Below are 21088 nucleotides of genomic sequence, written 5' to 3' on the forward strand. Positions count from 1 at the left end.
AACTGCTGCAATACAAACCTGCTTCTCATTCACTGTTAGCCGCTGTGACCATTCATGCTTTGAAAAGCAACCAAGCCGTTGGACTAGTTTTGTTCTCATCAGCTTTGTATTTATGCTCATCGATATTTGTCATCCTATTCGTGTTACAGTGTTAGAATGCTTAGCACGTTAGCTTGAGTAACTGTGCAGCAGAGCGATGATGGACAACTTAGCTAACTAGCTGCAAGCTAACTAGCTGCTAGCCGACTGAGCAAACCGGTGAGGCCTGTTTGGATGTTCGGTCAATAGTGTGGCGGCTCTAACGAAGACTAAAACACCAGTATTTACCCTGTGCTCCTCGGAAGGTGGATAGCTGTGTTCTGCTGTTTGCGGTTTCTCAGGTAATCACGCTACAACTATTGTTACGAGTGAGCTAAACTACACGAATTAGCTAGCTTAGCCCGCTACGTTTAGCTTTCACCGTCTGCTAGCAAACATGGTAAAAGTTAGAAACTCTGTCAAATATTTCCGGTAACTATTAATGATTTGGCAAGAAATTGTTTTGTTTGTTAATGCAGGAAAAGCACCGGTGAGTAGAATATTGTTAGTAAGGGTTTAGCTCCATCAGGCGACCGAGTTAGTCATGACTGTTAGAAAGCATGTAGCTGAGTCCTTGAACTAGAACACGTAAATACAGTCCAGTCATTATTAATGTCTGTAAAAAAAACAACAACTGTGCTCTGTAGTTTTCTGACAGTATTTTCCCTTTTTAGGCTTGAAAACAGCAAAGTACCTGTGAAAAGATGGAGGCTCCTCCTGTCACTGTGATGCCAGTCACCGGGGGCACAATCAATATGATGGAGTATCTGTTACAAGGTGAGTGAAGTCACACAGACATGTCAACAAGACTGAATTTATATATTAATATGATGTGCAGTGCGTTTTGTGGAGCACTACCAACTATGGTACGAGTGTACATGGTAACTCTGGTTTTAATAACTTGTAAAGTGTATATTTTTGACAGTGTGCTAAGTACAAGTGCTTACTATAATGGCAACATACAGTCGTCCTCTAATGTATTCATACTCTACTATTAAAGAAAAGGCAAAATTCACAATCATCACTCAAAAAACTAGAAACTGAAAAAAGTAGTAATAAATAAAAATTTGCTAAATTACAATTTAGTGAAATAAGACATTGTTTTTGAATTGTGGTTAAAAAGAAAAAAATTAAAAAACAAAAAAACTGTCCCGGACAAATTAAAGCACTTTGCTGATGAGCAGTGAGCCAAAATCAAAAGTCTGATTGAAAGATACAGAAAACACTTGATTGCAGTGATTGCCTCAAAAAGTTTGACAAAATATTAGTTTACGGGTCCCATCATGCTTGTTTTTTTTATTATCATTATTATAATTTTAAATATTTATGTTGAACCACAATTCAGAAGCAATGTCATGATTTCATTAGTTTTTTTATTTATTATGACTTTTGTCAGTTTCAACTTATTTCAGTGACAGCTGTTCTTTTCCTTCTTTAATGAGAGGGTATGAATACATTTGAGGACGACTGTATGGTGGTACGACAGTTAGACCCTTAACTTGGGTTAACACCACTTTTTATTTCACATTGCAGCAAAATATGAAGGTCGGTTTTATGACAGCACTGTTTCATTGAAACATGCACGGAGAGTAATATTTTAACAAGGCCTTGGTGATGAGATGTTCAACTTTTCTATTTTTTTACTAAAGGAATCTCAGCTGTTGTTTGTTGCGGTGTTTCTTTTGGAAATAGGTGTTGAAACTACACTTACAATTCCAACAGGCATGCAGTCCTTGTAATCGCTCCATAATGTCTATACCATTAATATATTTATGCATCTGTTTTTGTCCACTTTATAAACTCAGGGAGTGTGTTAGATCAAGCCCTGGACAGCCTCTTGCATCGCCTTCGAGGTCTGTGTGACAGCATGGAGCCTGAGACCTTCACAGATCATGAACTGGTTTACCTTCTGAAAGGCCAGCAAGGCAATCCTTTCATTCTGCGTGCTCGGCGCTCCCTCTCCCATCCCAGCGCTCCGTGGCATCTACGCTATCTCGGCCAACCTGAAGTGGGAGACAAGAGCCGCCACGCCATGGTGCGCAACTGTGTGGACGTGGGCGCCTCGCACAGCCTCCCAGAGTTCCTCAACGAGATGGGTTTCCGCATGGACCATGAGTTTGTGTCCACCGGACACATATTTCGTAAAGGTGCCATGAAAATTGTGGTCAGTAAGCTGTCGCGCATCCTGGTGCCGGGGAACACAGAGAACACAGAGCGTCTGTCGCTGTCGTACCTGGTGGAGCTGAGCGTGTTGGCCCCTGCCGGCCAGGATACCATGTCGGAAGACATGCGCAGCTTTGCCGAACAACTCAAACCTCTTATTCACCTGGAGAAGATTGACCCAAGCAAACAGAGACACTAGAGGGTCAGGCCCTCTCTGACTGTCACGGACAAAATTCAATCTCTTGTTTTTTTTTTTTTGTAAAGCAATGCTTACAAGTTATGTTAAATGAAATACAGTGCAACTTAATGTTTACCTCCTCTGGTCAGTTTGTTATGAGCTGAAAGGTGTTTCAACTATCAGTGGTAAATATCACTGCTTTTCACCAGTTTTCACCAATTCCTGGTCACAGAAGTTTTATTATGTAGTGTCACCACTTAGTATCATACCTCAAACAGGTGTTAAGTATTAAAATAATAACTCTTTAATATAATACAAAAGCAGTCTGGCTACATGATCACTTTCAAATAATGTGATACGACAACTTTAACCTTTTTTTGTGTGACAACATTGTCATCGGTTACGAAAGTGTAATGCTGCACAAGATTATTTTCAACTAAAATAACATCTTTTTATACATTTTTTCTCGTCAGTTTAATAGAACCCTTGTCTTATCTTTTCAAAGTTTCTAAGTTCTTTTCCATCACTGAGCTAAATGGGTCTTTTTCCTCTGACATGTTGGTTTCGTTCCACTAGGGGTCTCTCTTTCTCTTCTTGTGACTTTCTTGACTGGCGCAAACTGGATGCTACCTCACATCATCTACAGGAGCTGTGGTTGCCATGGAAATAATTAGCTGTGAGATCTGCACATCCTTTCCCCCACTCTAATTAGCTTTCTCAATTGCTTAATGATACATAGACCTGTGAAAGCCTTTCTTTCTTCCCCTCAACAAAAGCATTGATTTTCCCTCTCTTCCCCTCTCATTTCTACTGTTAACCCATTAGTGCCTCTTTCATGGGAACTTGAGCTGGGACTATTACACATGAAAGCACTACAGCTGCCTCAGGTTCTTTACTGTTGATGTTAGAATCCGAACAGGCTTCTATACTAGTGTCAACCTTATAGCCAACCTGGTGCAGAGACCGAAGTAACTAATGCACATCCTGTCAGTTATGATAATAATGTTGGCAATAAGACATGAGTGCTTCTAATAATACTCGTACAGGAAGATGCATTTGCAGTGGTTGAGATGTTAAGTGACCATGTACATATCTAAAGGGAGACACGAGGGCTCATGGCTGTCTCTACGTGTTGACCTACCTGCACGTCAAGACGGATGAGGACAAGCTTGCTGAGGTGGAAAGGTGAGATGACATTGCTTCCACATGCATTTGGGGGACCTTGAACACCATCTTTGCAAAAGGTTATGTTGCCATAGGATGTCTGGAGACGATCTGATCTGTGCTCAAATTGAACCTTGTTCTGTAGTTGGTTACTCAGTACCCAAAGTTGCCTGTCAGTGAGACTGGATTATCTGATGGAGACAGTTTTATGTTCCAACAACCAGAAGCAGACTACCGGCCCTCAGGACTAAAGCATGATGTTTCAGCTCTGAGTGAATTATGTATTAAAGAGGCAGATGCCTCCTTGCCCAAGGCTTTATATGTCCAGCATGGATAAACTACAGTCTACTGGCTTTCTTCCACTTAAACTTGTGCTAAGCACAGTGCTCTTTGGTGATGAGCTGGACTCCCACTGCACCTCCACTCCGCATTGCCTGGAGAACAGAGGGATAGCTAGGCTAATCAGTGTCTTGGCATCAGGCCTACTTGGCTATTGTGGATGTAGCCAACCACGGACTTGCACAAGTGTGGGATTTAACTTGTTTCTGGAGGCAATATTACATGCTACATGGTTTATTTGAAGAAATTGAAACCGGAATGACACCCTCTTCAAAGCAGAATATGTTAAGGGTTGCAATACACCAGTGATTATCAAACTGATTCGTTTTCTTTGTGGTGTTGCTGATAAATTATGAAAAATCAGTTGAGTGTCAGGACATACATGCATCGCTATTTTCATGATGCTTGCAGCCTGAGCTACTGAAGTAATTGATTCATTTTTCAGTTTCATGACACAGAAAGGGTTTCTTTGCATGACTTGTACCTACTTTAAGCTCTACATTTCTGTATTTATTTTTAGCAACAAATCAGACAGTTCATTTAAATTATCATCTAGCCGACAAAATGTCAAATATAACTGAAAGAATCACAAGAGCACAACATGTTGATGTGATGTATTGTTACCATACTGCTTGTTTCATTGTGTTTGACCAACAGATCAAACCTGAAAAGTATTCAGTTTGAAAAGAAAGAGAAAAGCTGCAAACAATTCACTTGTTAAATAATAATTGGCCCAAATAGATGACTGATTATACTGGAGACACCTGTTGATAAAAGTAAAACACAGCACACTTTAATTGTGCTGCTTGTTCTGCTGTTCTCTGTCTCATACCTTGATTTGGAATGAACAATTTTCTGTACAGCGGCGCAGCCTTTAACCGTCTTTGACATCAGTTTATTACATTACAATTAGGCTTGCTACAGTTCCGGGTATGAGTACAGCACGCTGATTTTCCTCTCTGGGCCATTTGGTTGTTCTGCATTTTTAGCTGGTAAATATAATTAATTGGCTGAGGCAGATAGTGTTAGTTAATCATATTTTGTTAGACTGCTGAAATGGTGATGGAAGCCATTACCTGCACATTCCTTTACTTTCCATTTCACAACACTGACTTAATTAAAACTCTTGGCACCAATTGTCTTCGCTGCCTCTGAACATAATGTTCATAGTTTGGCAGTGCAGATGCCAAGATGCCACAGAAAGCTGGCACTCGCTTGGGGCAGGAAGTCTTTAAGTCGGCCTACTTTGGGCCAATGCCACAAAAGGGTGAAATCCAGCTTCGCCTACTCAGAAATGTTCCCAATACTTGGATTTGTGCCCTCTCCTTCCTGTGTCATTGGGAACCCATATGCTTGTTAGAGAGAGTTGTTTTCTAAGAGAGGAGGAGAACCAGGGGAGGTGCTTTCCCAGACAGACATCCATCTCCCAAGGGTGTTCTTGTGGCTTCTCTAGATTCCTCTAGCCCTAACCCCACTGGGCAGAAGGGGGTACAGGGATAAATTGCACAATATCATGAGGTTACGAAGGACGGCTTAAGTGGCAGGTCCGAAGAAATAAGGATGGGTCTCGGAGAAAGTAAAAAAAATAAAAAAAAGGGCGGAAAAAAATATGTCCCTTTCCTTATCTGAATGAAATTCCAGAGCACTTTTTCAGGGTGTAAATTGACAGGCACAAAGCTCTGACTTGTTGTTCATGTGGTGCTCTGCCTTGCTTGTGGCTGGCTGAGGTGATTACTGCTGTGCAGAACATGCTGTTCCAGGATCAGCCACTCAGAGCTTTAAGCCAGCCATGCTGCCTCTGGAATGTCTGGTATGGGGACAACGTAGCAGTCAGCCTGGAAGGGACCAAACATGCGTAGTTTTTTTAAACTCGCGCTGTTTACGCCTTTCTCCTCTCTGTCCACACGAGCCCCCTCCTCTTCCCACGAGTTTTGCTTCTCTTCGGCTGAGCTTCCCTTGCCTTTGTGCCGTTCACAATTACTTTTCATTCAACTTCACGTGTAATCAAGACACATTGTGTAATCTCAAGTGTCACGAAAATTATGGCATTCATAAGTGTTACTTGTGAAACATCTCAAGTAGAACCTTGTGTGAGAGACTAGAGGCTGTAAAAGGCTGGTGGTGGCTTGATTGTTGTGCCTCGGTACAAAATAGTGAAAAATATAAGAAATAATTTCACATTAATTCTACTTACACTTGCAATAGAGTTTGTGTTGTTGTTGTTGTTGTTTCCCCCCCTCACAAAACAAGCTATTAGCAACATGACATTTTAACCATGTGATCCCACTGAGGCTCAACATTAAGTCATTTCGTGACACACTATATGACACATCCTCCCGCATTTAAAAGCCTACTATTTTTTGCCACAAATTTCTCAACATCCCTCATGTCTGGGTGCACAGCGTGGCCGAGTTGTGCAACTTTTAAACACAGCTTCCGTCCACTTAAATGCATGAAAGAGGGTGGGGTCCTCAGCCACCTTGTTTACAGTGGGGTTTAGACTGGGCTTGTGGATGCGTCACCAAAAAAAAAATAAAAAATTGAGGATGTTTTACTTGAACTAAAATTGTACTGGCTGGAATATAGACGTTTCTGAATTTGGGGTCCTAGACTGGTGCAGAGGATGTTCATTATTCAGCTGTTGAATATTTTGATAGCAATGCATTCACAGCAATATGCCCTCATAGGTCATGCTGATTACCCAAGGGCTGTTAAAAATCTTTGCTTGGAATTTGGTGCCTATTCCAAATATTATCAGAAATTGTAGCTGCATGTGAGTGTGTGTGAATGTGTAAAAGTTGGATTGACTGTTGAAGTCCATGAATAAGTAATATTCTCCCCACAGCAACCCATCAACATAACTGGTGTGAATGTACATGGAGATATGAAGCAGACTGCTGCTGCTGTAACTCAGCAAATCTTTTTTTGGATTGGGGGGAAAAAAAAGGTGAGGACATATGGGGCCAGATTTCTTTTTTTGTAAGAGTTTATTAGGGAAATCAACAGCCAATGGGATCCGTGCACCTGTGACTGTGTGCCCGCCCAGCCGTCAGATTTTAAAAGAGGATGGAATGGGTCGGAATCCCCTCCTCCCTCCCCCTCCACCCCTCCGGCCAGTGCAGCAGCAGAGTTACGCACAAGGGTCTGACCAGGGCTTCAGTCTGCCAGAGCAGAGTGGCTTTGGCTTTGGATCAAATGCGATTTGAGATGATAATATGCAAGTCTCCCATTTCTCCTCACTTGGTTGGAGACAGGAGCAGAAATGATTTGTCATCCTGGCCCCCCGAAGAGCCTCATTTCACCCCCACTCCTCCCGGATTAAAATCTCAGGTTACCTAATATCTCTTAATCTGAACTTAATCTGTCTAATCGGCATAGAAAATTACACTCACTGAGGTATTGCCCGCAAAGAATCACCAGAGGTGAAACCGCCTAGCGCGCCCTAAGTTCTCCCTGGAGGGCATTTGGACGCTGCGCACGGTGCACGGGACAATTTGTTACGCACCAAGACTGTAGCCTTTTTTTTTTTTTTTTTTGGAAGACAAAAGCCCGTGTCGAGATTGTGCAGGAATTCCTCCTCTTGTGGGGGTTTCACATTGTCTTAGGGTTGGACACAGGGGCTGGCAAACAAAAGCGCCATGTGACGCTCTGGCGGAAAGATCGTTATGCAGAGTTTTGATTAAGAATTTGGGTTTCGCTCCCTTCGCTCATAACTGATATGGTGGAGGGAGAGAGAGGAGAGAGAGAGAGAGAGAGAGAGAGAGAGAGAGAGAGAGAGAAAGGGGGGAGAGCGAGCGAGCGAGCGAGAAAGAGCGAGAGAGAGAGAGTGAGTTCGGGATTTCGCTGTAATCATGTTCGGAGAGTATTGATTTCGTGAGCGCACTCCAATTGGCAGCATCTCTACTATACCGCGCCGGCGCGTCACCCTCGGTTCACATCGACGGAACGAGTTGTAAGCAAATGAGAACATGTGTGGGATCTGAGAGAGTGAGCAAAGGCAAGTGGTGATAGAGGGGAGCAAGAGGAGGTGTGATAAAAGCCCATTCTGACAAGTGGATTCGAGATTTGATTGCTGGACTGTATTTTTTTTTTCTCTCCCCCCCCCCTCTCCTCCTTCTCCTCCTCCTCCTCCAGTATATATATTTTTTTTCAGACAGGGGAATTTATCGATTCGTCACATGCGCACGCCTCTTCATTATAATTGCAGACAGTTGGGTGCTGTTCAGGCTGAATGGACTTGAATGTGCCGCTGCCAGCTTAATCCGTACAGACTGGAAGATTTAATAATTCACGGTAATCACGCTTTATCGCCTCAGTGGATGCTCTCTACACAGCCCTTGTGATTTTTTTTTCTTCTCTTTTCCCCCCCTCTCTTCCCTTTTTTTTTTTTTTTTGAAACCCCCCGATTCTTCCTGTTGTCTCCTGGAGGATTTATCGACGACTGCTTTGCTCCTTATCTGTAATATCATCTGTTGCTGCAACTGGATTTGAAAAGCCCCCAATGACTGACTCTGACACCAGATTGAGTGTTCTAAGGTGATGTGGACTGTTGAATGAGAAGCCTTTCAACCACCATTTGATGATTTACTCCAGGTAAAATGGACAAAAAATTATTATTACTTTTATTACTTCTCCTGTCTTTACACGCCAGGTTGTGATTCTGCTTGCGTCCAACATGATTCTTCTACTCCGCTGAATTGCCTCGTATTGATCCAGACTGAGCTTAATAGCCATATTACAAGGCAGAAATCCAACGTGAAGTGCTGTTGAAGACAGTGGGGATACGTGAATCGTGGAGGTATTTCCCTCCCTTTTGCGCTTCCTTTTGATTTATTCTATTTTTTTTTTACCCCCACCTCCAACCGAAGGGTAAATGTTGATGATGGAGGACGACGAATTAGACACTCATCAGGTTGATTCGGATTTCGAGCCGCAAAGCCGGCCTCGCTCATGCACCTGGCCGCTGCCTTGCCCGCAGGATTTCCCCGGTGGACCCGAGGTGAGCGGAGGTCTTCCGCTGGCCAACATCAAGGTGGAACCGGAGGACGTCCCGGCTTGCAGAGCGGGGCTCGTGGGCGGAACGCCGGGAGAGCTGAAGCATCCAGCCGGCGCCCCGGCACCCACAGGCGCGACGCACCCATGCTTGGCTGGCGCGGCGCTCGATGTGACCGGACCCCTGCGCAAAGCCAAATCCTCGCGGCGGAACGCGTGGGGGAACCAGTCCTACGCGGATCTCATTACCCGCGCCATTGAGAGCACCCCAGAAAAGAGACTCACGCTGTCACAGATATACGACTGGATGGTCCGTTATGTGCCCTATTTCAAGGATAAGGGCGACAGTAATAGCTCAGCTGGCTGGAAGGTAAGGAATGAAAAAAAAAAGAAAAACACACACTGGCCAGCACGATGAAGGTTTTGACGTGTTAATCACAGTGTTAATATTGATTTTTTTATTCAGTAAACCATTATGATTCTTTCACCCCTCGTGCCTTACACATGTCACCGTGGGATTTCGTGTCGGTTACGCATGAATGGTGCCATGCGTTATCTTGTCTTAGTTCATTACTGCCGTCAGTCATTCTAATACATCACTGATGGCAGAATGTAATAGACTGGAGTGGAGACACTTGCAATGTGTGTAACAAGGCTTTTCTCGTCTCCAGCTGCAGAGAGCCCGGTCATGATGGGCAGTAGCAGTGCATGAAATCCCCTCACCAGGGGCAGGACCACAGTGGTTAATGATTTATCTCCATATCTGCTGCACATAAATGTGGCAGATAAATAGAGGAAAGTGTTCTTTTTTTATTATTGTTTTCAAGCACATATACAGTCCACATTGCCTTCTAGGTGTCTGTTTCGAGACAACCATATCTAGGAATCAACAGAGTGACACTTGTAGCAGATCACAGGTCAGCTGTCCACAATGTAAATATTCAGAGGGGTGTTCACAACTGACCACAGTCCACTACCGCTGCCTGTCTGGCTGAGAGCCTAGAGTAACCTCCTGGACATCTGCCCATGTTATCAGCCTCTGCTCCCAGCCTCATCTTGTTTCTATTCATTATAGCCATCTGAGGACAGCGAGAAGGGGCAGTGGGATCAGCAGGGCAGCAGTGCTTGTCCTCAGTGTCCTGATGGTGTAACTTTGCCGAGCTGAGCCTGGAGAATAGATGTTAAGTTTAAAATGTCATCTTCATGCCAATGCGTAAGAGTTTGTTTTTTTTTAAGTAGAGGCTGTACAACACAGTAGTTCTTTTTGGGTGCTTTGTCAGTCATCAGAATCCTGCTGTGGACTGTTCATCCTATCATTTCTGGCCTCGTAGGGTATCTGGTTTTTGTTAAACCAATACCACCAGACAGGATTTAGAGATGATTTCACATTGGCCAGCCATACCTCTTTATTTTTAGCTTAAACCCATTACCGCTCGTTGCTAAATTTATCTGGTTGAATACATACAAGAAGGCTGACTGAGTTGGCAGGATTGCATAATCCAGACTCTTCCAGAACTACCAAGCTCCGTCGTTCATATTGTCAAATGCAATCAAAGGGCAAAGTATTGGCATTCATTTCTATCTTCCGCAGAAATCAGTCTTTTGTCAAAACTTGTCGTGCCGCTGTTGCATAACGTAAAGTCTGTCACCAGTTCGAGCTGAGTCTCCTCTTTTCACCCCAGCCTTAATCATACAGCATCTGACTGACACTTTAAGTACGTCCTATTAAACTGAACTGACTGCTAAGGTGTGTCTCCAGGTAGACGTTGTTTCATTAGCTCTGCACTCGCACCAACCGTCTTCAACCACAGGGCCTCTTTATCTCCAACGCCAAAGTCCCACTCTGCTATTTATGAAACTGCAAATTAGGGGGGTTGACAGTGGCAGTCTGAGGGCCCGGGCTATTTCAGGACACAGGCGAGACATGGGGCCCATTCCAGGTAATGACGGGGGATTAGGTAAGTCGTTTAAAGCAGGCAGCCATAATGTTAGTAACAGGCCTGACCTGGTTTTGGTCAGAGACAGAGTGGTAATGTAAACATACACTTATCATGTGTAGCTTCTTTACAGGAACCAACAGCCGATAAAAAATACTGTCACTCAGCAACGTACATGCCTATACAGTGGAACCTACTCTTGCAGCAAATCTTTTAAAACTGAAATTCTGGTTTATCTGCTATTAATGGTAGTACTGAATGTAAAATGAGCTTGTAAGACCAAGTTGGACAAAGTTAACACGGATCCACATGTTCAGATTCAGTCCATGAACCCAGGACCTAAAATCAAGATAACTTCCTCTCTCGTTTGTGCACAAAACAGGTGCACTCGTATACATATAATTTTACAATCATATCAGGCAATTAAATTTGACAGCAGCACTTGCGAGTTGGAAAACACAACTTAAATCATACGCTACCTTTTCTCTCTATCAACAATATCACGTACGAGCAAAAACATTTGACGCAAAACGTCTCCTATTTCATGTTGTGGCAGGGAAAGGTAAAAAAAAAAACAAAACATGAAAGAATTGTTTGTAAAATGCTGATGAAATAAGGTGAAATTAAGAGGTATAGCTTTGCAGTTGTTGAGTGGGGGGGCTCCAGGGCGGGGTTTATGTCGGGGTTGGCGGTCGTTGGGGAATAACTATTTAAAGGCAAAGAAATCTCTTGAGACAGGTTTGACCTAATGGTTCTAGAAAAATCTTGAAAAGCAGATTGTGGTGCCCTGACTCCTATTGGAAAGGATGTGATGCTCGCTTGATGATGGGCACTAGACAGCCAGTGCACCTAGATGGTACCATTAAGCTCCTATAAATACCTAATGGCTTCTGACTTCTAGGAAGGCTGCAGTCTTCTGAGGTCACAGCTTACTAATCAGCTCCTTACTGGAGGGGGATATACGTAGAATTGTGTTCTTGTGAACCCAATTGCACTTGCCGCTGGGATGCTAGGCTGCTATTGCACTGTGCAGCAGTAACTTCACTGGTGTTCATTTTCCAGTACTCTGTAACTAAGCTGATCCAGCCAAGAAAATAGTAGGATTCTGAACTAACAACCGATACTGAATCCCTTGTAGTTGTGCTTTATGTTTCCCAAGACTAATTATATCTGAGTGCGAGCGTCCATCAGTGTTCTGCATTTATGCGTGGGAGATGCACAGGTCAATTGCAGCAAAACCATCAGGGTTGGTAGTGTCGTGTGTGTCTTTGTGGGGTCTAGTGCAGGGGGAGGGGCTGTCTACTTGTATATGCGTGTGTGTTTGGGCCTGCTGATTGGTCTGACAGCATGTCACTGCTGTGAATGGTATGCAGTCTCACTCGTGGCTTCATAATGCCTCTAATGGTGAGGTAGCCTCTTGGTGTGGAGGGGGGGTGTGCCCTGTAGGTGCCCAGAAGTTCATTCACTTCAAGGGGGTTAGATAATACCATTGTTATCGTGGGTGGGTTGCTTTATTGTGTAAACCAGCATGGGTGTTATGGGATACAAAAAAATCAATTTTCTTCCTGCGTTCGGTGTATTATATATACTCAGCTAGGACTGTGTGATGCATTCGTCATAGATATCATCACGTTATTATATTATCTAGCGCAGAACATCCATGTGGGATATGTCTGTTTGCAGCTACTCTAAAGACAGAGTTTTTCTCTCGATGTGTGTACAGTGCCAGGGCTTTTTCTGGCACTTAGGGCAATCAGATGCCAGGGGATTGTGCAGCAGGTCGGCAAGTGTGGCAGGCAGTCACTCAGACACTTTAATCCAAAGCGACTAGACTGTTATTTATAAAGTGTCTTTAGGTAGAGGTCTGTGCAGGGCCGGCGGGGCAAAGGGTCATGGTGCTTCCTTTATTGACAGAAATCAGACAGACCAGAAAGAGGGCTCTCAAAAAAAAAAGAGAGAGAGAGAAAAAAATGTGACTGCAAAGTAAAGAGCATGTGAGGAGAGAAAGAAAGATGTCTCCAGGTATATGTATAGTCTTATCTTCTGTATAAGCACATAACCCCTGTCTCTACAGGCAGGAGTATTTATAACAGGGCTGGATCATATCACTTTATCTAATTGATTTATAGGTAAAGAGACAGACAGACTCTCGTAATCCTGTCACTATGCGCGGGCTCCGGCAGCTGCTGTGGAGAGACACTTGGCAAATATGAGGGATATGAATGTCAAATGTACAACAGAGTGTGTTTCACAGAAACTCAGCATGATGTGGAGAGACATGAAACTTCCAGAGTGTGTAGAGTTGCACGCTTGTATCAGCTGTGTGCGTATACGCCAATGCGCGCTCGTGTCGCTTGATGATGGTTGGGGAGTCTGGGGAGACTGGAAACTATCCTAGACTTCAGCTGATTCATATTTTATCCTCTGTCTTGGCTCAGGGGAGCAGAGTAATTTGAGAGTGCGACAGACACACAGGCACACTTTACACGCATCCACACACACACACACACACGCTTACACTCTCACAAAATGAGAGCATATGATGCATGCTGGACAGATTTACAGTGTGGGATTATGAACACCTTACATCTCCCTTTGGCTCCTTCACCCAGAGCCAGGTTGGGTTCAGGCAGTATATTCCGCATGAACCGGGTATCTGATGCCAAGAAGCGCATTCTCGCTGCCTTTTTTTTCCCCCTGCAGCCTTCAGGCAGCCGTGGCAGTTCATTTCTCACTGAAAATGATTAATGTACATGCAAATTACCAAAGCATGGGCACGCATTCAAATAGGGGAGACAGCAATCAGGAGACAGTAATATGAAAAACAATATCGTTTTGCCTTTGATATTACTTCGCTCTTATCGCTAGATCTACCAGACACCCATGTTATCTCCTCTTTTATCTCTCTGCCTTTCACTTTTGCTCTTTCCATTAGACATTCTATACATTCTTTCTGTCTTAGTGGTTTTAGGTACAAGGGCCAATTGAGGTGAGACGTCTTTCTCAAGAGAGCTATGGCGTCAGGATTTTGAGCTTTAGCAGTCTCCTGCCAGTGATCTAGACTGCCTTAAGCGGCGTGCCTCCTCTTATCTAAGAGGAATCTCATATCTCACATTATCTCAGAGATAATAGGATAACAATACTGGATTTTACCCAGCTCGACTCCTCTCAGCTACTGGGTCTTTAGGGGGGGATGAGACCGTCAAGTTCCCAATTCGACAGGGTTGAACTAATTTGGATGATGTTCTTCTCAGTTGAACTGAACTTCAGCTGTTGAAGCATTTCTTACCAAGCCTATTACCCATGGCTCGGCATTTTTTCTGCCTTTCTCGTTTGGTGACATTTCTCAGAATATTAAGTACTCACTTCATTTTTATTTTTTTTTCTCCCCTAAGCATCGCGAAGCATACAGAAATTGTCATTCTTTTCCCATTCCACTATTTAGGGTGATGGTTTCCACTATTCCCTCTGGCTCAGGCACCGATTTGCACGAAACACACAACGCACTTGTGCCTCCTCGAACCACCCATGGAGGAACACTCTGTTCTTGGGTGGGGTGAACCATTTTTGGGAGAGGAGGAGGGGGCTGACCCAGAGTGGAAGCGACTTTCTGTGGTGCTGTTTTGCTGTCTGATTTGTTTTGAAACCTGTCTGACTCGCGGCGATTGGCTCATGCGGAAGGCGTGGCTCTGTTTGGTAAGCTCTTGCGGATTTTTTGGCAAAACCATTCACAGCTGCAGGGACAGAATGTGGTGTGTGTTTCTCTGTGAGGCTGTGTAAGTATGATGCCATGGAGATTTGAGGGGGTGGTGGGGAGCTTTTTGAGTGTTACACCAGTGCTGTGTGATTAGAACACTTCTCTTTTTATTTCCACGAAGCCAGCTGTGAAACTGGAGAGGAAGAAAGGGAACACAGAGAGAGAGAGGGGCGATGTCATCGTAGTGCTGCCGGACACTCAGTGAGTTCTAGGCATACGCCCGCAATATATTCCAATAAAGTGTGAGTAAAAGTCACCGTGTTCCTGCTCAGTTACCCTCCAGCCACATGCTATTGATACCAGCATCCCTGTGACTTGTAGTCCTATTAATAAAAACTCCATGTACTCACTGCTCACTGTCTGCTAGTTGGTTTGCTGAACAACAATAAAGAGAGGACTCACATATCATTGTCAATGGACTAAATAGCAATATGACTCCCAGAATGCACTTCTTAGAATAAAGCATTTTTCATTCAGGCCCATAAATACTTTCCAAAATGACTAATACGCAGTAAGTGACTCATCATATAGCAACTGGTCTTGAATTGAAATACCTTCGTGGGCTTTTCACAATGTAATGTGGTTAATAAAATGCCCGTTGTTGTTGGATTTTCTTCAGTTGTACACACTGAATGGGCAGGATTTGCTTGTTTGAAGGTTACTCTGTTAGGTGAGATATTTGGCACTTTTCTTTCTTTCTCTTTTTTTTAACATTCGATGAATCGATACGTTGAAGTGCCTTTTTTTTTTTTTTTTTTTAACACAAAAGAAAGTCTGTCGTGTCTAATCTGATGGCTGGTGGATAAAGTAATTTCGATCCAAGAGAAATGTTTCTATCGCAAACCTTGTAGCCGGCTTTGGCTCGTCACTCCAGCATGTGAATAAAATGTGGTTAGACCTCGTGGTGTTCGAAATTTCCGTCTCTGTGTGTAGCGGCGTGCTTGTTGCTCATTTGTGTCAATGTGCATAATGTGTGATTGTTGCGTGGATGTGGATGCTTCTGAGTGTATTTCTCTCTCCTCTCGCCTGTATGAGTGTACATTTGTGTGTCTGTCTGTGTGTGTGTGTGCATGTGGGTGTGTTGGGGGGGGTTGATGGGCTCAGTGGGAGCCCGGGTCCCGGGGGAACAGCTCTCGTTAATAATTCAGACGAGGCTCATTATCAAGGCAGCGCAGATTTCTCCCTGATTCCACCTTAATTGCAGGCAGGCTGCTCCACTCAGGCAGGCGGTAGTCACGCTGGGTTGACTCTCTGTCTTTTTCTCTACCACTACAGGGCCTGCTCTGCTCCACTCTGTTCTGCTCCGTCTCCAGTACTCACCCCTATCACAGCGAGATGGCCCTTGGCTAGCCAGCTCCGTATTCGCGTACACCTTAATAACGCAGCATACGACTACGAACGAGCTATTTTTTTTAAATTTGTGCTTAAAGATGTGCCTCGTATAATCTATTTCTGATCAGATACACAGCAACGACGGCGTGGTGTGTTGTAGACTTGAACTTGTTCGCAGCTTCTCCAAGGTGAAGTTTGGGCGCTTCTGTATCATTACAGCATAAATAAAACCTTTGTTCGACACAACCAGCTATTTCATGATGTCTTCTTGGGCTGTAGTTTTCGAAAAATTTTAAACATTTACAACGACAATAACCTTAATCGAGGTCAAGCAAAAATAATGATTAGCTGCAGCCCTCGCAGGTTACATGACTTATGTTTCATTATGATTGAAGCACCACGTGTGTGCTTACAGATCCATCTAAAACACGAGCAGTATAATGTCCTATGATGCACATTACACAAAGCCTAATATGTTTTCCTTTCGTTATAGGCTTTGTGAAATATTATAATGGTGGGTTTATCCTTGAAATAGCCTATGGTGTATTATCATACTGATGACACTGTAGAACGCGTGTTGCCATGATTGATATCGCACTACAATAATACTCCTCTTCATGCCCATCTATAGGCTTATGTAATGTATCTTGTCTTCATAATTTAGACTGACTGATGGGTTTCCATTCAGTCCATTCAGTGAAGCCCCGCAGAGAGAGCAACATAATGGGCCTGATCTTGTCATACATGTATATGAATATTTCAAATCAAGCCATTGTAACTAGATGGGGGCTTTAGATAAACAACACAGATGCTTCTTCCTCTTTGCCTGCGCTATAAGATGAAGTGCGCTCCAAGCTGTATTTCTCTTCCAGCCTTAAAACTGGCTTCCCACAAATCACAGTGGCCATATTTCCTAATTCAATTTTTCTCTTCGTGTGATATCTCTTCCTGTATGCAAAGGGATTGATGGCCACGCGTGTGTGTGTGTGCATGCGTGTAAATGTGTGTGCTTACGCGCACGCATATTGCCGTGTCTGTCCCTGAGAAAGCAGATGATGTACGCCGAGGTAAACGGTGTATTTCACAACGCTTCATCTCCGGACCCTTCCTGGCAGCCATGTGCCGGGTCTCTCGCTTCTCGGTGCCTGTCCATCAAGCCCCTGTCATGAGCCAAAGGATTGTGGGAGGGGGGAAAGTGGAGCGTGCAAGGGCCGTCGATCAGTTTACCTGAGCTTGGCGGTCCTGACGAGTGATGGAGGGAGCCGCCTCAGAAAGGGAAATGTAGTTAACGCTGACTGATCGGAGCAGGTGGATAGAGAAAGAGAGAGAGAGAGAGAGAGAGAGGAAAAAGAAGGGCAGCGGAGAGGAGGAGCAGCAAGAGTTATGTTGAGGAAAGATGCTTGTTATGCTAATGGTTGGTGGATATGCTGCGGTTGAACCCCGTGCCCCGCGGCTGATGGATGGAGCCGTGGAGGTCACCTCGGGTAGCTGCTGGTCAGCACCCCGCTGAGCCGCTCACCTGAGCCGAATAGCAGAAACTAACCTTGAAAAGAAATCCCTTCGCATGTGTGGCCGCTCTACATTTGTATGTGTAAAACAACTCATGTGTGAGCAAATTTGTGTGGGAGCCAACATATGTGTGGGGAGGTTACAGGATTGGGGTGAGGTTGTTGGGTTATGAGGTGAATGTGAGACCAGCTGGGATTGAGAGTTGGGGGGGAAGGTATGGGTAGGCTGGGAGGGGGGTTGAAATTCTTCCCTCCCCGTTTGGATTTGTATGTCAGTGGCATGAATCTGGGTCAGGACACTGGGTCCGGTGTTTAGTATGCTGACCGTGTGAGGTCTGAACTCAGAGTCTGCTCAAAGCCCTGAATGAACCCAGCACGTCTGCCTCCCTCTGTCTCCAGACTGTCTCCTCTACGTTTCTGTCTTTCCCTTGGACCTTTTTTTTTTTTTTTTCTCCCCCGTCTCTGTCTCTTCCTCTCCTCTTTCTCCTCCGTTTTCTCTCTGCGCCAAGAGCCCTTTTTTCTATCCCCTCTCCTATGTCTGTCTGCCTTTTTTCTCTCCGTACTCCAGGCTTTTTTTTTTTCTCCCCCCCCGCACCCTTCTTTTTCGTGCTCTCTTTTTCACTGTCAGTCACTCACGGCCTTCTCTTCTCTTCTCCCTTGTTCTATTTCACACTCTCAGTCCTCCCCACAAAGTAGCCTTTTTATCACTCATTTCCCTCTTCCCTCGCTCATTTCTCCTGCTCCTTTCATGTGCTTTTGAAATCCCCTTTTCATCTTTAGCGCTCTCTCTCTCTCTCTCTCTCTCTCTCCAGCGTCTGTTCTCTCTCCCTCACACACACACACACACACACACACACACACACACACTGGCTCATTCAGTCATTCTTTTATTATCCCAAAACTAAAGTGATAAATGGCTCTCTTTCTTCTCCGTAAATGTCACTCGGGGAATTGTCTCTGCTCATTGATTGACTGGAGTAGAAGGATGGCCACACATGCACATGTGCCAGTCGCGTGCACATGCACACTGGCAAAAAAAAAAAAAGAGAGAAGAAGAAGAAGAAGAAAAAGAAGAAGAGATGGAGGCAAATGATCTCTCATTAGAAATACAGATTGGCTGAGACTGCGAGTGTCAGGGTTAGCATCTGGCCCTCACAGGTCCAGCTTTCTCTCAGAAGCTGATGCATCATTTGAAGAACTTGTGCAGTTGGTTTATAATGAAACATCAATTCTCAACAGGACTTGGCATTCACAGAGCTGCCGGGATCAATCACAGTTAAACAATCTGAGCTGGCAGGCCAGGCTGGTCTTGCCATTCTTTTCTTTCTGAGGTGACGTGATACAGAATATGGAAGTGTTATTCACAGTTTGATCAATTGGCTTTAGCTTATCCTTAACTATCAGAAATGTTTGCCAGCCAAAGAAAATGGGCATCAGAGAAATAGTTTAGACCAGACAGTGTGTCAAAAAGTGTGTATGTGTGTTAGTAAGTAGGGGTTAATAATGCTCAGTCATTTTCTTAATGTCTCATTCACCCTGCCTTAGGCGCCGGAGCTTGATAAAGGTCAAGACGACTGGTGGTTACGTGTCGTCTTCCCTTATTTCATTGTCTTCACTGCACAGTGGGGAGGAGGGGGAATGAAGAAGAAAAAGGAGAAAGTCCAACAGCCAGCCAGCGATGATGCTGATCCGTGTCTCTTCATTTTTAGAACCAGGATAAAGAGATTTAATGGGGAGACGGAGACGAGGGAAGCTGGCTCAGTCAATGAAGGAGGGATGAAAATATTAAATTGATAGAGAGACAGTTCGAAAGAAAGGAGAGAGAAGTGAGGAAAATGGAGAGGGAGAGAAAAGAGAGCAGTAGAGAGTAGATTATAGGGCTTCCAAGCAGGACTGGAAGCTAGACTTGGCTGCACTTCAGCTACACTCTGCACACTTCAGCTCAAGTGTGCGTCCATTAGTGCAGTCCCATTGCACTCAGAAAGCCATGCACTCTGAGATGCAACACACATGCACACATATGCATGCATACACGGACGCAGAGTAAATTTCTTATACGCTGCTCATACATGCAAAGCCCCACAGACGCAGACATATAGTACAGTTAAGTTACAGTGGCTCTGGCCTCACACACACACATTTACCCAAATGGCTACACTGACCTAGTCTTGTTCCGACTTCCCCCTCCTGCTGCCTTCTTACTCACACGTGCACACACACACACACACGCACACACATGCACACATTCACGATCTCTTCACTAGCCACCAGATTGCTTCCCGTCAAAATAAATAATTAAATGCATGCAATAACAGCTTCCGAAAAAAGATCCCTCAATTAGTGCAAAATGGGTAAATGGCGTGGGGTAGGGGCGGAGGGGCGGAGGGGNGCATGTGGGTGTGTTGGGGGGGGTTGATGGGCTCAGTGGGAGCCCGGGTCCCGGGGGAACAGCTCTCGTTAATAATTCAGACGAGGCTCATTATCAAGGCAGCGCAGATTTCTCCCTGATTCCACCTTAATTGCAGGCAGGCTGCTCCACTCAGGCAGGCGGTAGTCACGCTGGGTTGACTCTCTGTCTTTTTCTCTACCACTACAGGGCCTGCTCTGCTCCACTCTGTTCTGCTCCGTCTCCAGTACTCACCCCTATCACAGCGAGATGGCCCTTGGCTAGCCAGCTCCGTATTCGCGTACACCTTAATAACGCAGCATACGACTACGAACGAGCTATTTTTTTTAAATTTGTGCTTAAAGATGTGCCTCGTATAATCTATTTCTGATCAGATACACAGCAACGACGGCGTGGTGTGTTGTAGACTTGAACTTGTTCGCAGCTTCTCCAAGGTGAAATTTGGGCGCTTCTGTATCATTACAGCATAAATAAAACCTTTGTTCGACACAACCAGCTATTTCATGATGTCTTCTTGGGCTGTAGTTTTTGAAAAATTTTAAACATTTACAACGACAATAACCTTAATCGAGGTCAAGCAAAAATAATGATTAGCTGCAGCCCTCGCAGGTTACATGACTTATGCTTCATTATGATTGAAGCACCACGTGTGTGCTTACAGATCCATCTAAAACACGAGCAGTATAATGTCCTATGATGCACATTACACAAAGCCTAATATGTTTTCCTTTCGTTATAGGCTTTGTGAAATATTATAATGGTGGGTTTATCCTTGAAATAGCCTATGGTGTATTATCATACTGATGACACTGTAGAACGCGTGTTGCCATGATTGATATCGCACTACAATAATACTCCTCTTCATGCCCATCTATAGGCTTATGTAATGTATCTTGTCTTCATAATTTAGACTGACTGATGGGTTTCCATTCAGTCCATTCAGTGAAGCCCCGCAGAGAGAGCAACATAATGGGCCTGATCTTGTCATACATGTATATGAATATTTCAAATCAAGCCATTGTAACTAGATGGGGGCTTTAGATAAACAACACAGATGCTTCTTCCTCTTTGCCTGCGCTATAAGATGAAGTGCGCTCCAAGCTGTATTTCTCTTCCAGCCTTAAAACTGGCTTCCCACAAATCACAGTGGCCATATTTCCTAATTCAATTTTTCTCTTCGTGTGATATCTCTTCCTGTATGCAAAGGGATTGATGGCCACGCGTGTGTGTGTG

At 44.3% G+C, this 21088-nt stretch overlaps 2 protein-coding genes across 2 annotated transcripts in view; both read left to right on the forward strand.

The window, feature by feature from the left end:
* Nucleotides 1-2873, forward strand: med18 (mediator of RNA polymerase II transcription, subunit 18 homolog (yeast)). The gene is made up of 3 exons (XM_008277396.1): nt 1-380; nt 753-855; nt 1884-2873. The coding sequence occupies exons 2-3, from the start codon at nt 783-785 to the stop codon at nt 2438-2440; spliced, it is 630 nt and encodes a 209-aa protein (XP_008275618.1). The 5' UTR covers nt 1-380; nt 753-782; the 3' UTR covers nt 2441-2873.
* Nucleotides 2874-7720: 4847 nt separating this feature from the next.
* Nucleotides 7721-21088, forward strand: part of LOC103354124 (forkhead box protein O3-like) — a 33977-nt gene continuing 20609 nt past the window's right edge. The window contains exon 1 of the mRNA XM_008277397.1: nt 7721-9284. Within this exon, the coding sequence (XP_008275619.1) occupies nt 8796-9284 (489 nt within the window). The 5' untranslated portion in view covers nt 7721-8795. The remainder of the gene's footprint in view (nt 9285-21088) is intronic.

This window comes from Stegastes partitus, unplaced genomic scaffold (genome assembly GCF_000690725.1).
Source record: "Stegastes partitus isolate 25-593 unplaced genomic scaffold, Stegastes_partitus-1.0.2 Scaffold97, whole genome shotgun sequence".
Classification (NCBI taxonomy): domain Eukaryota; kingdom Metazoa; phylum Chordata; class Actinopteri; family Pomacentridae; genus Stegastes; species Stegastes partitus.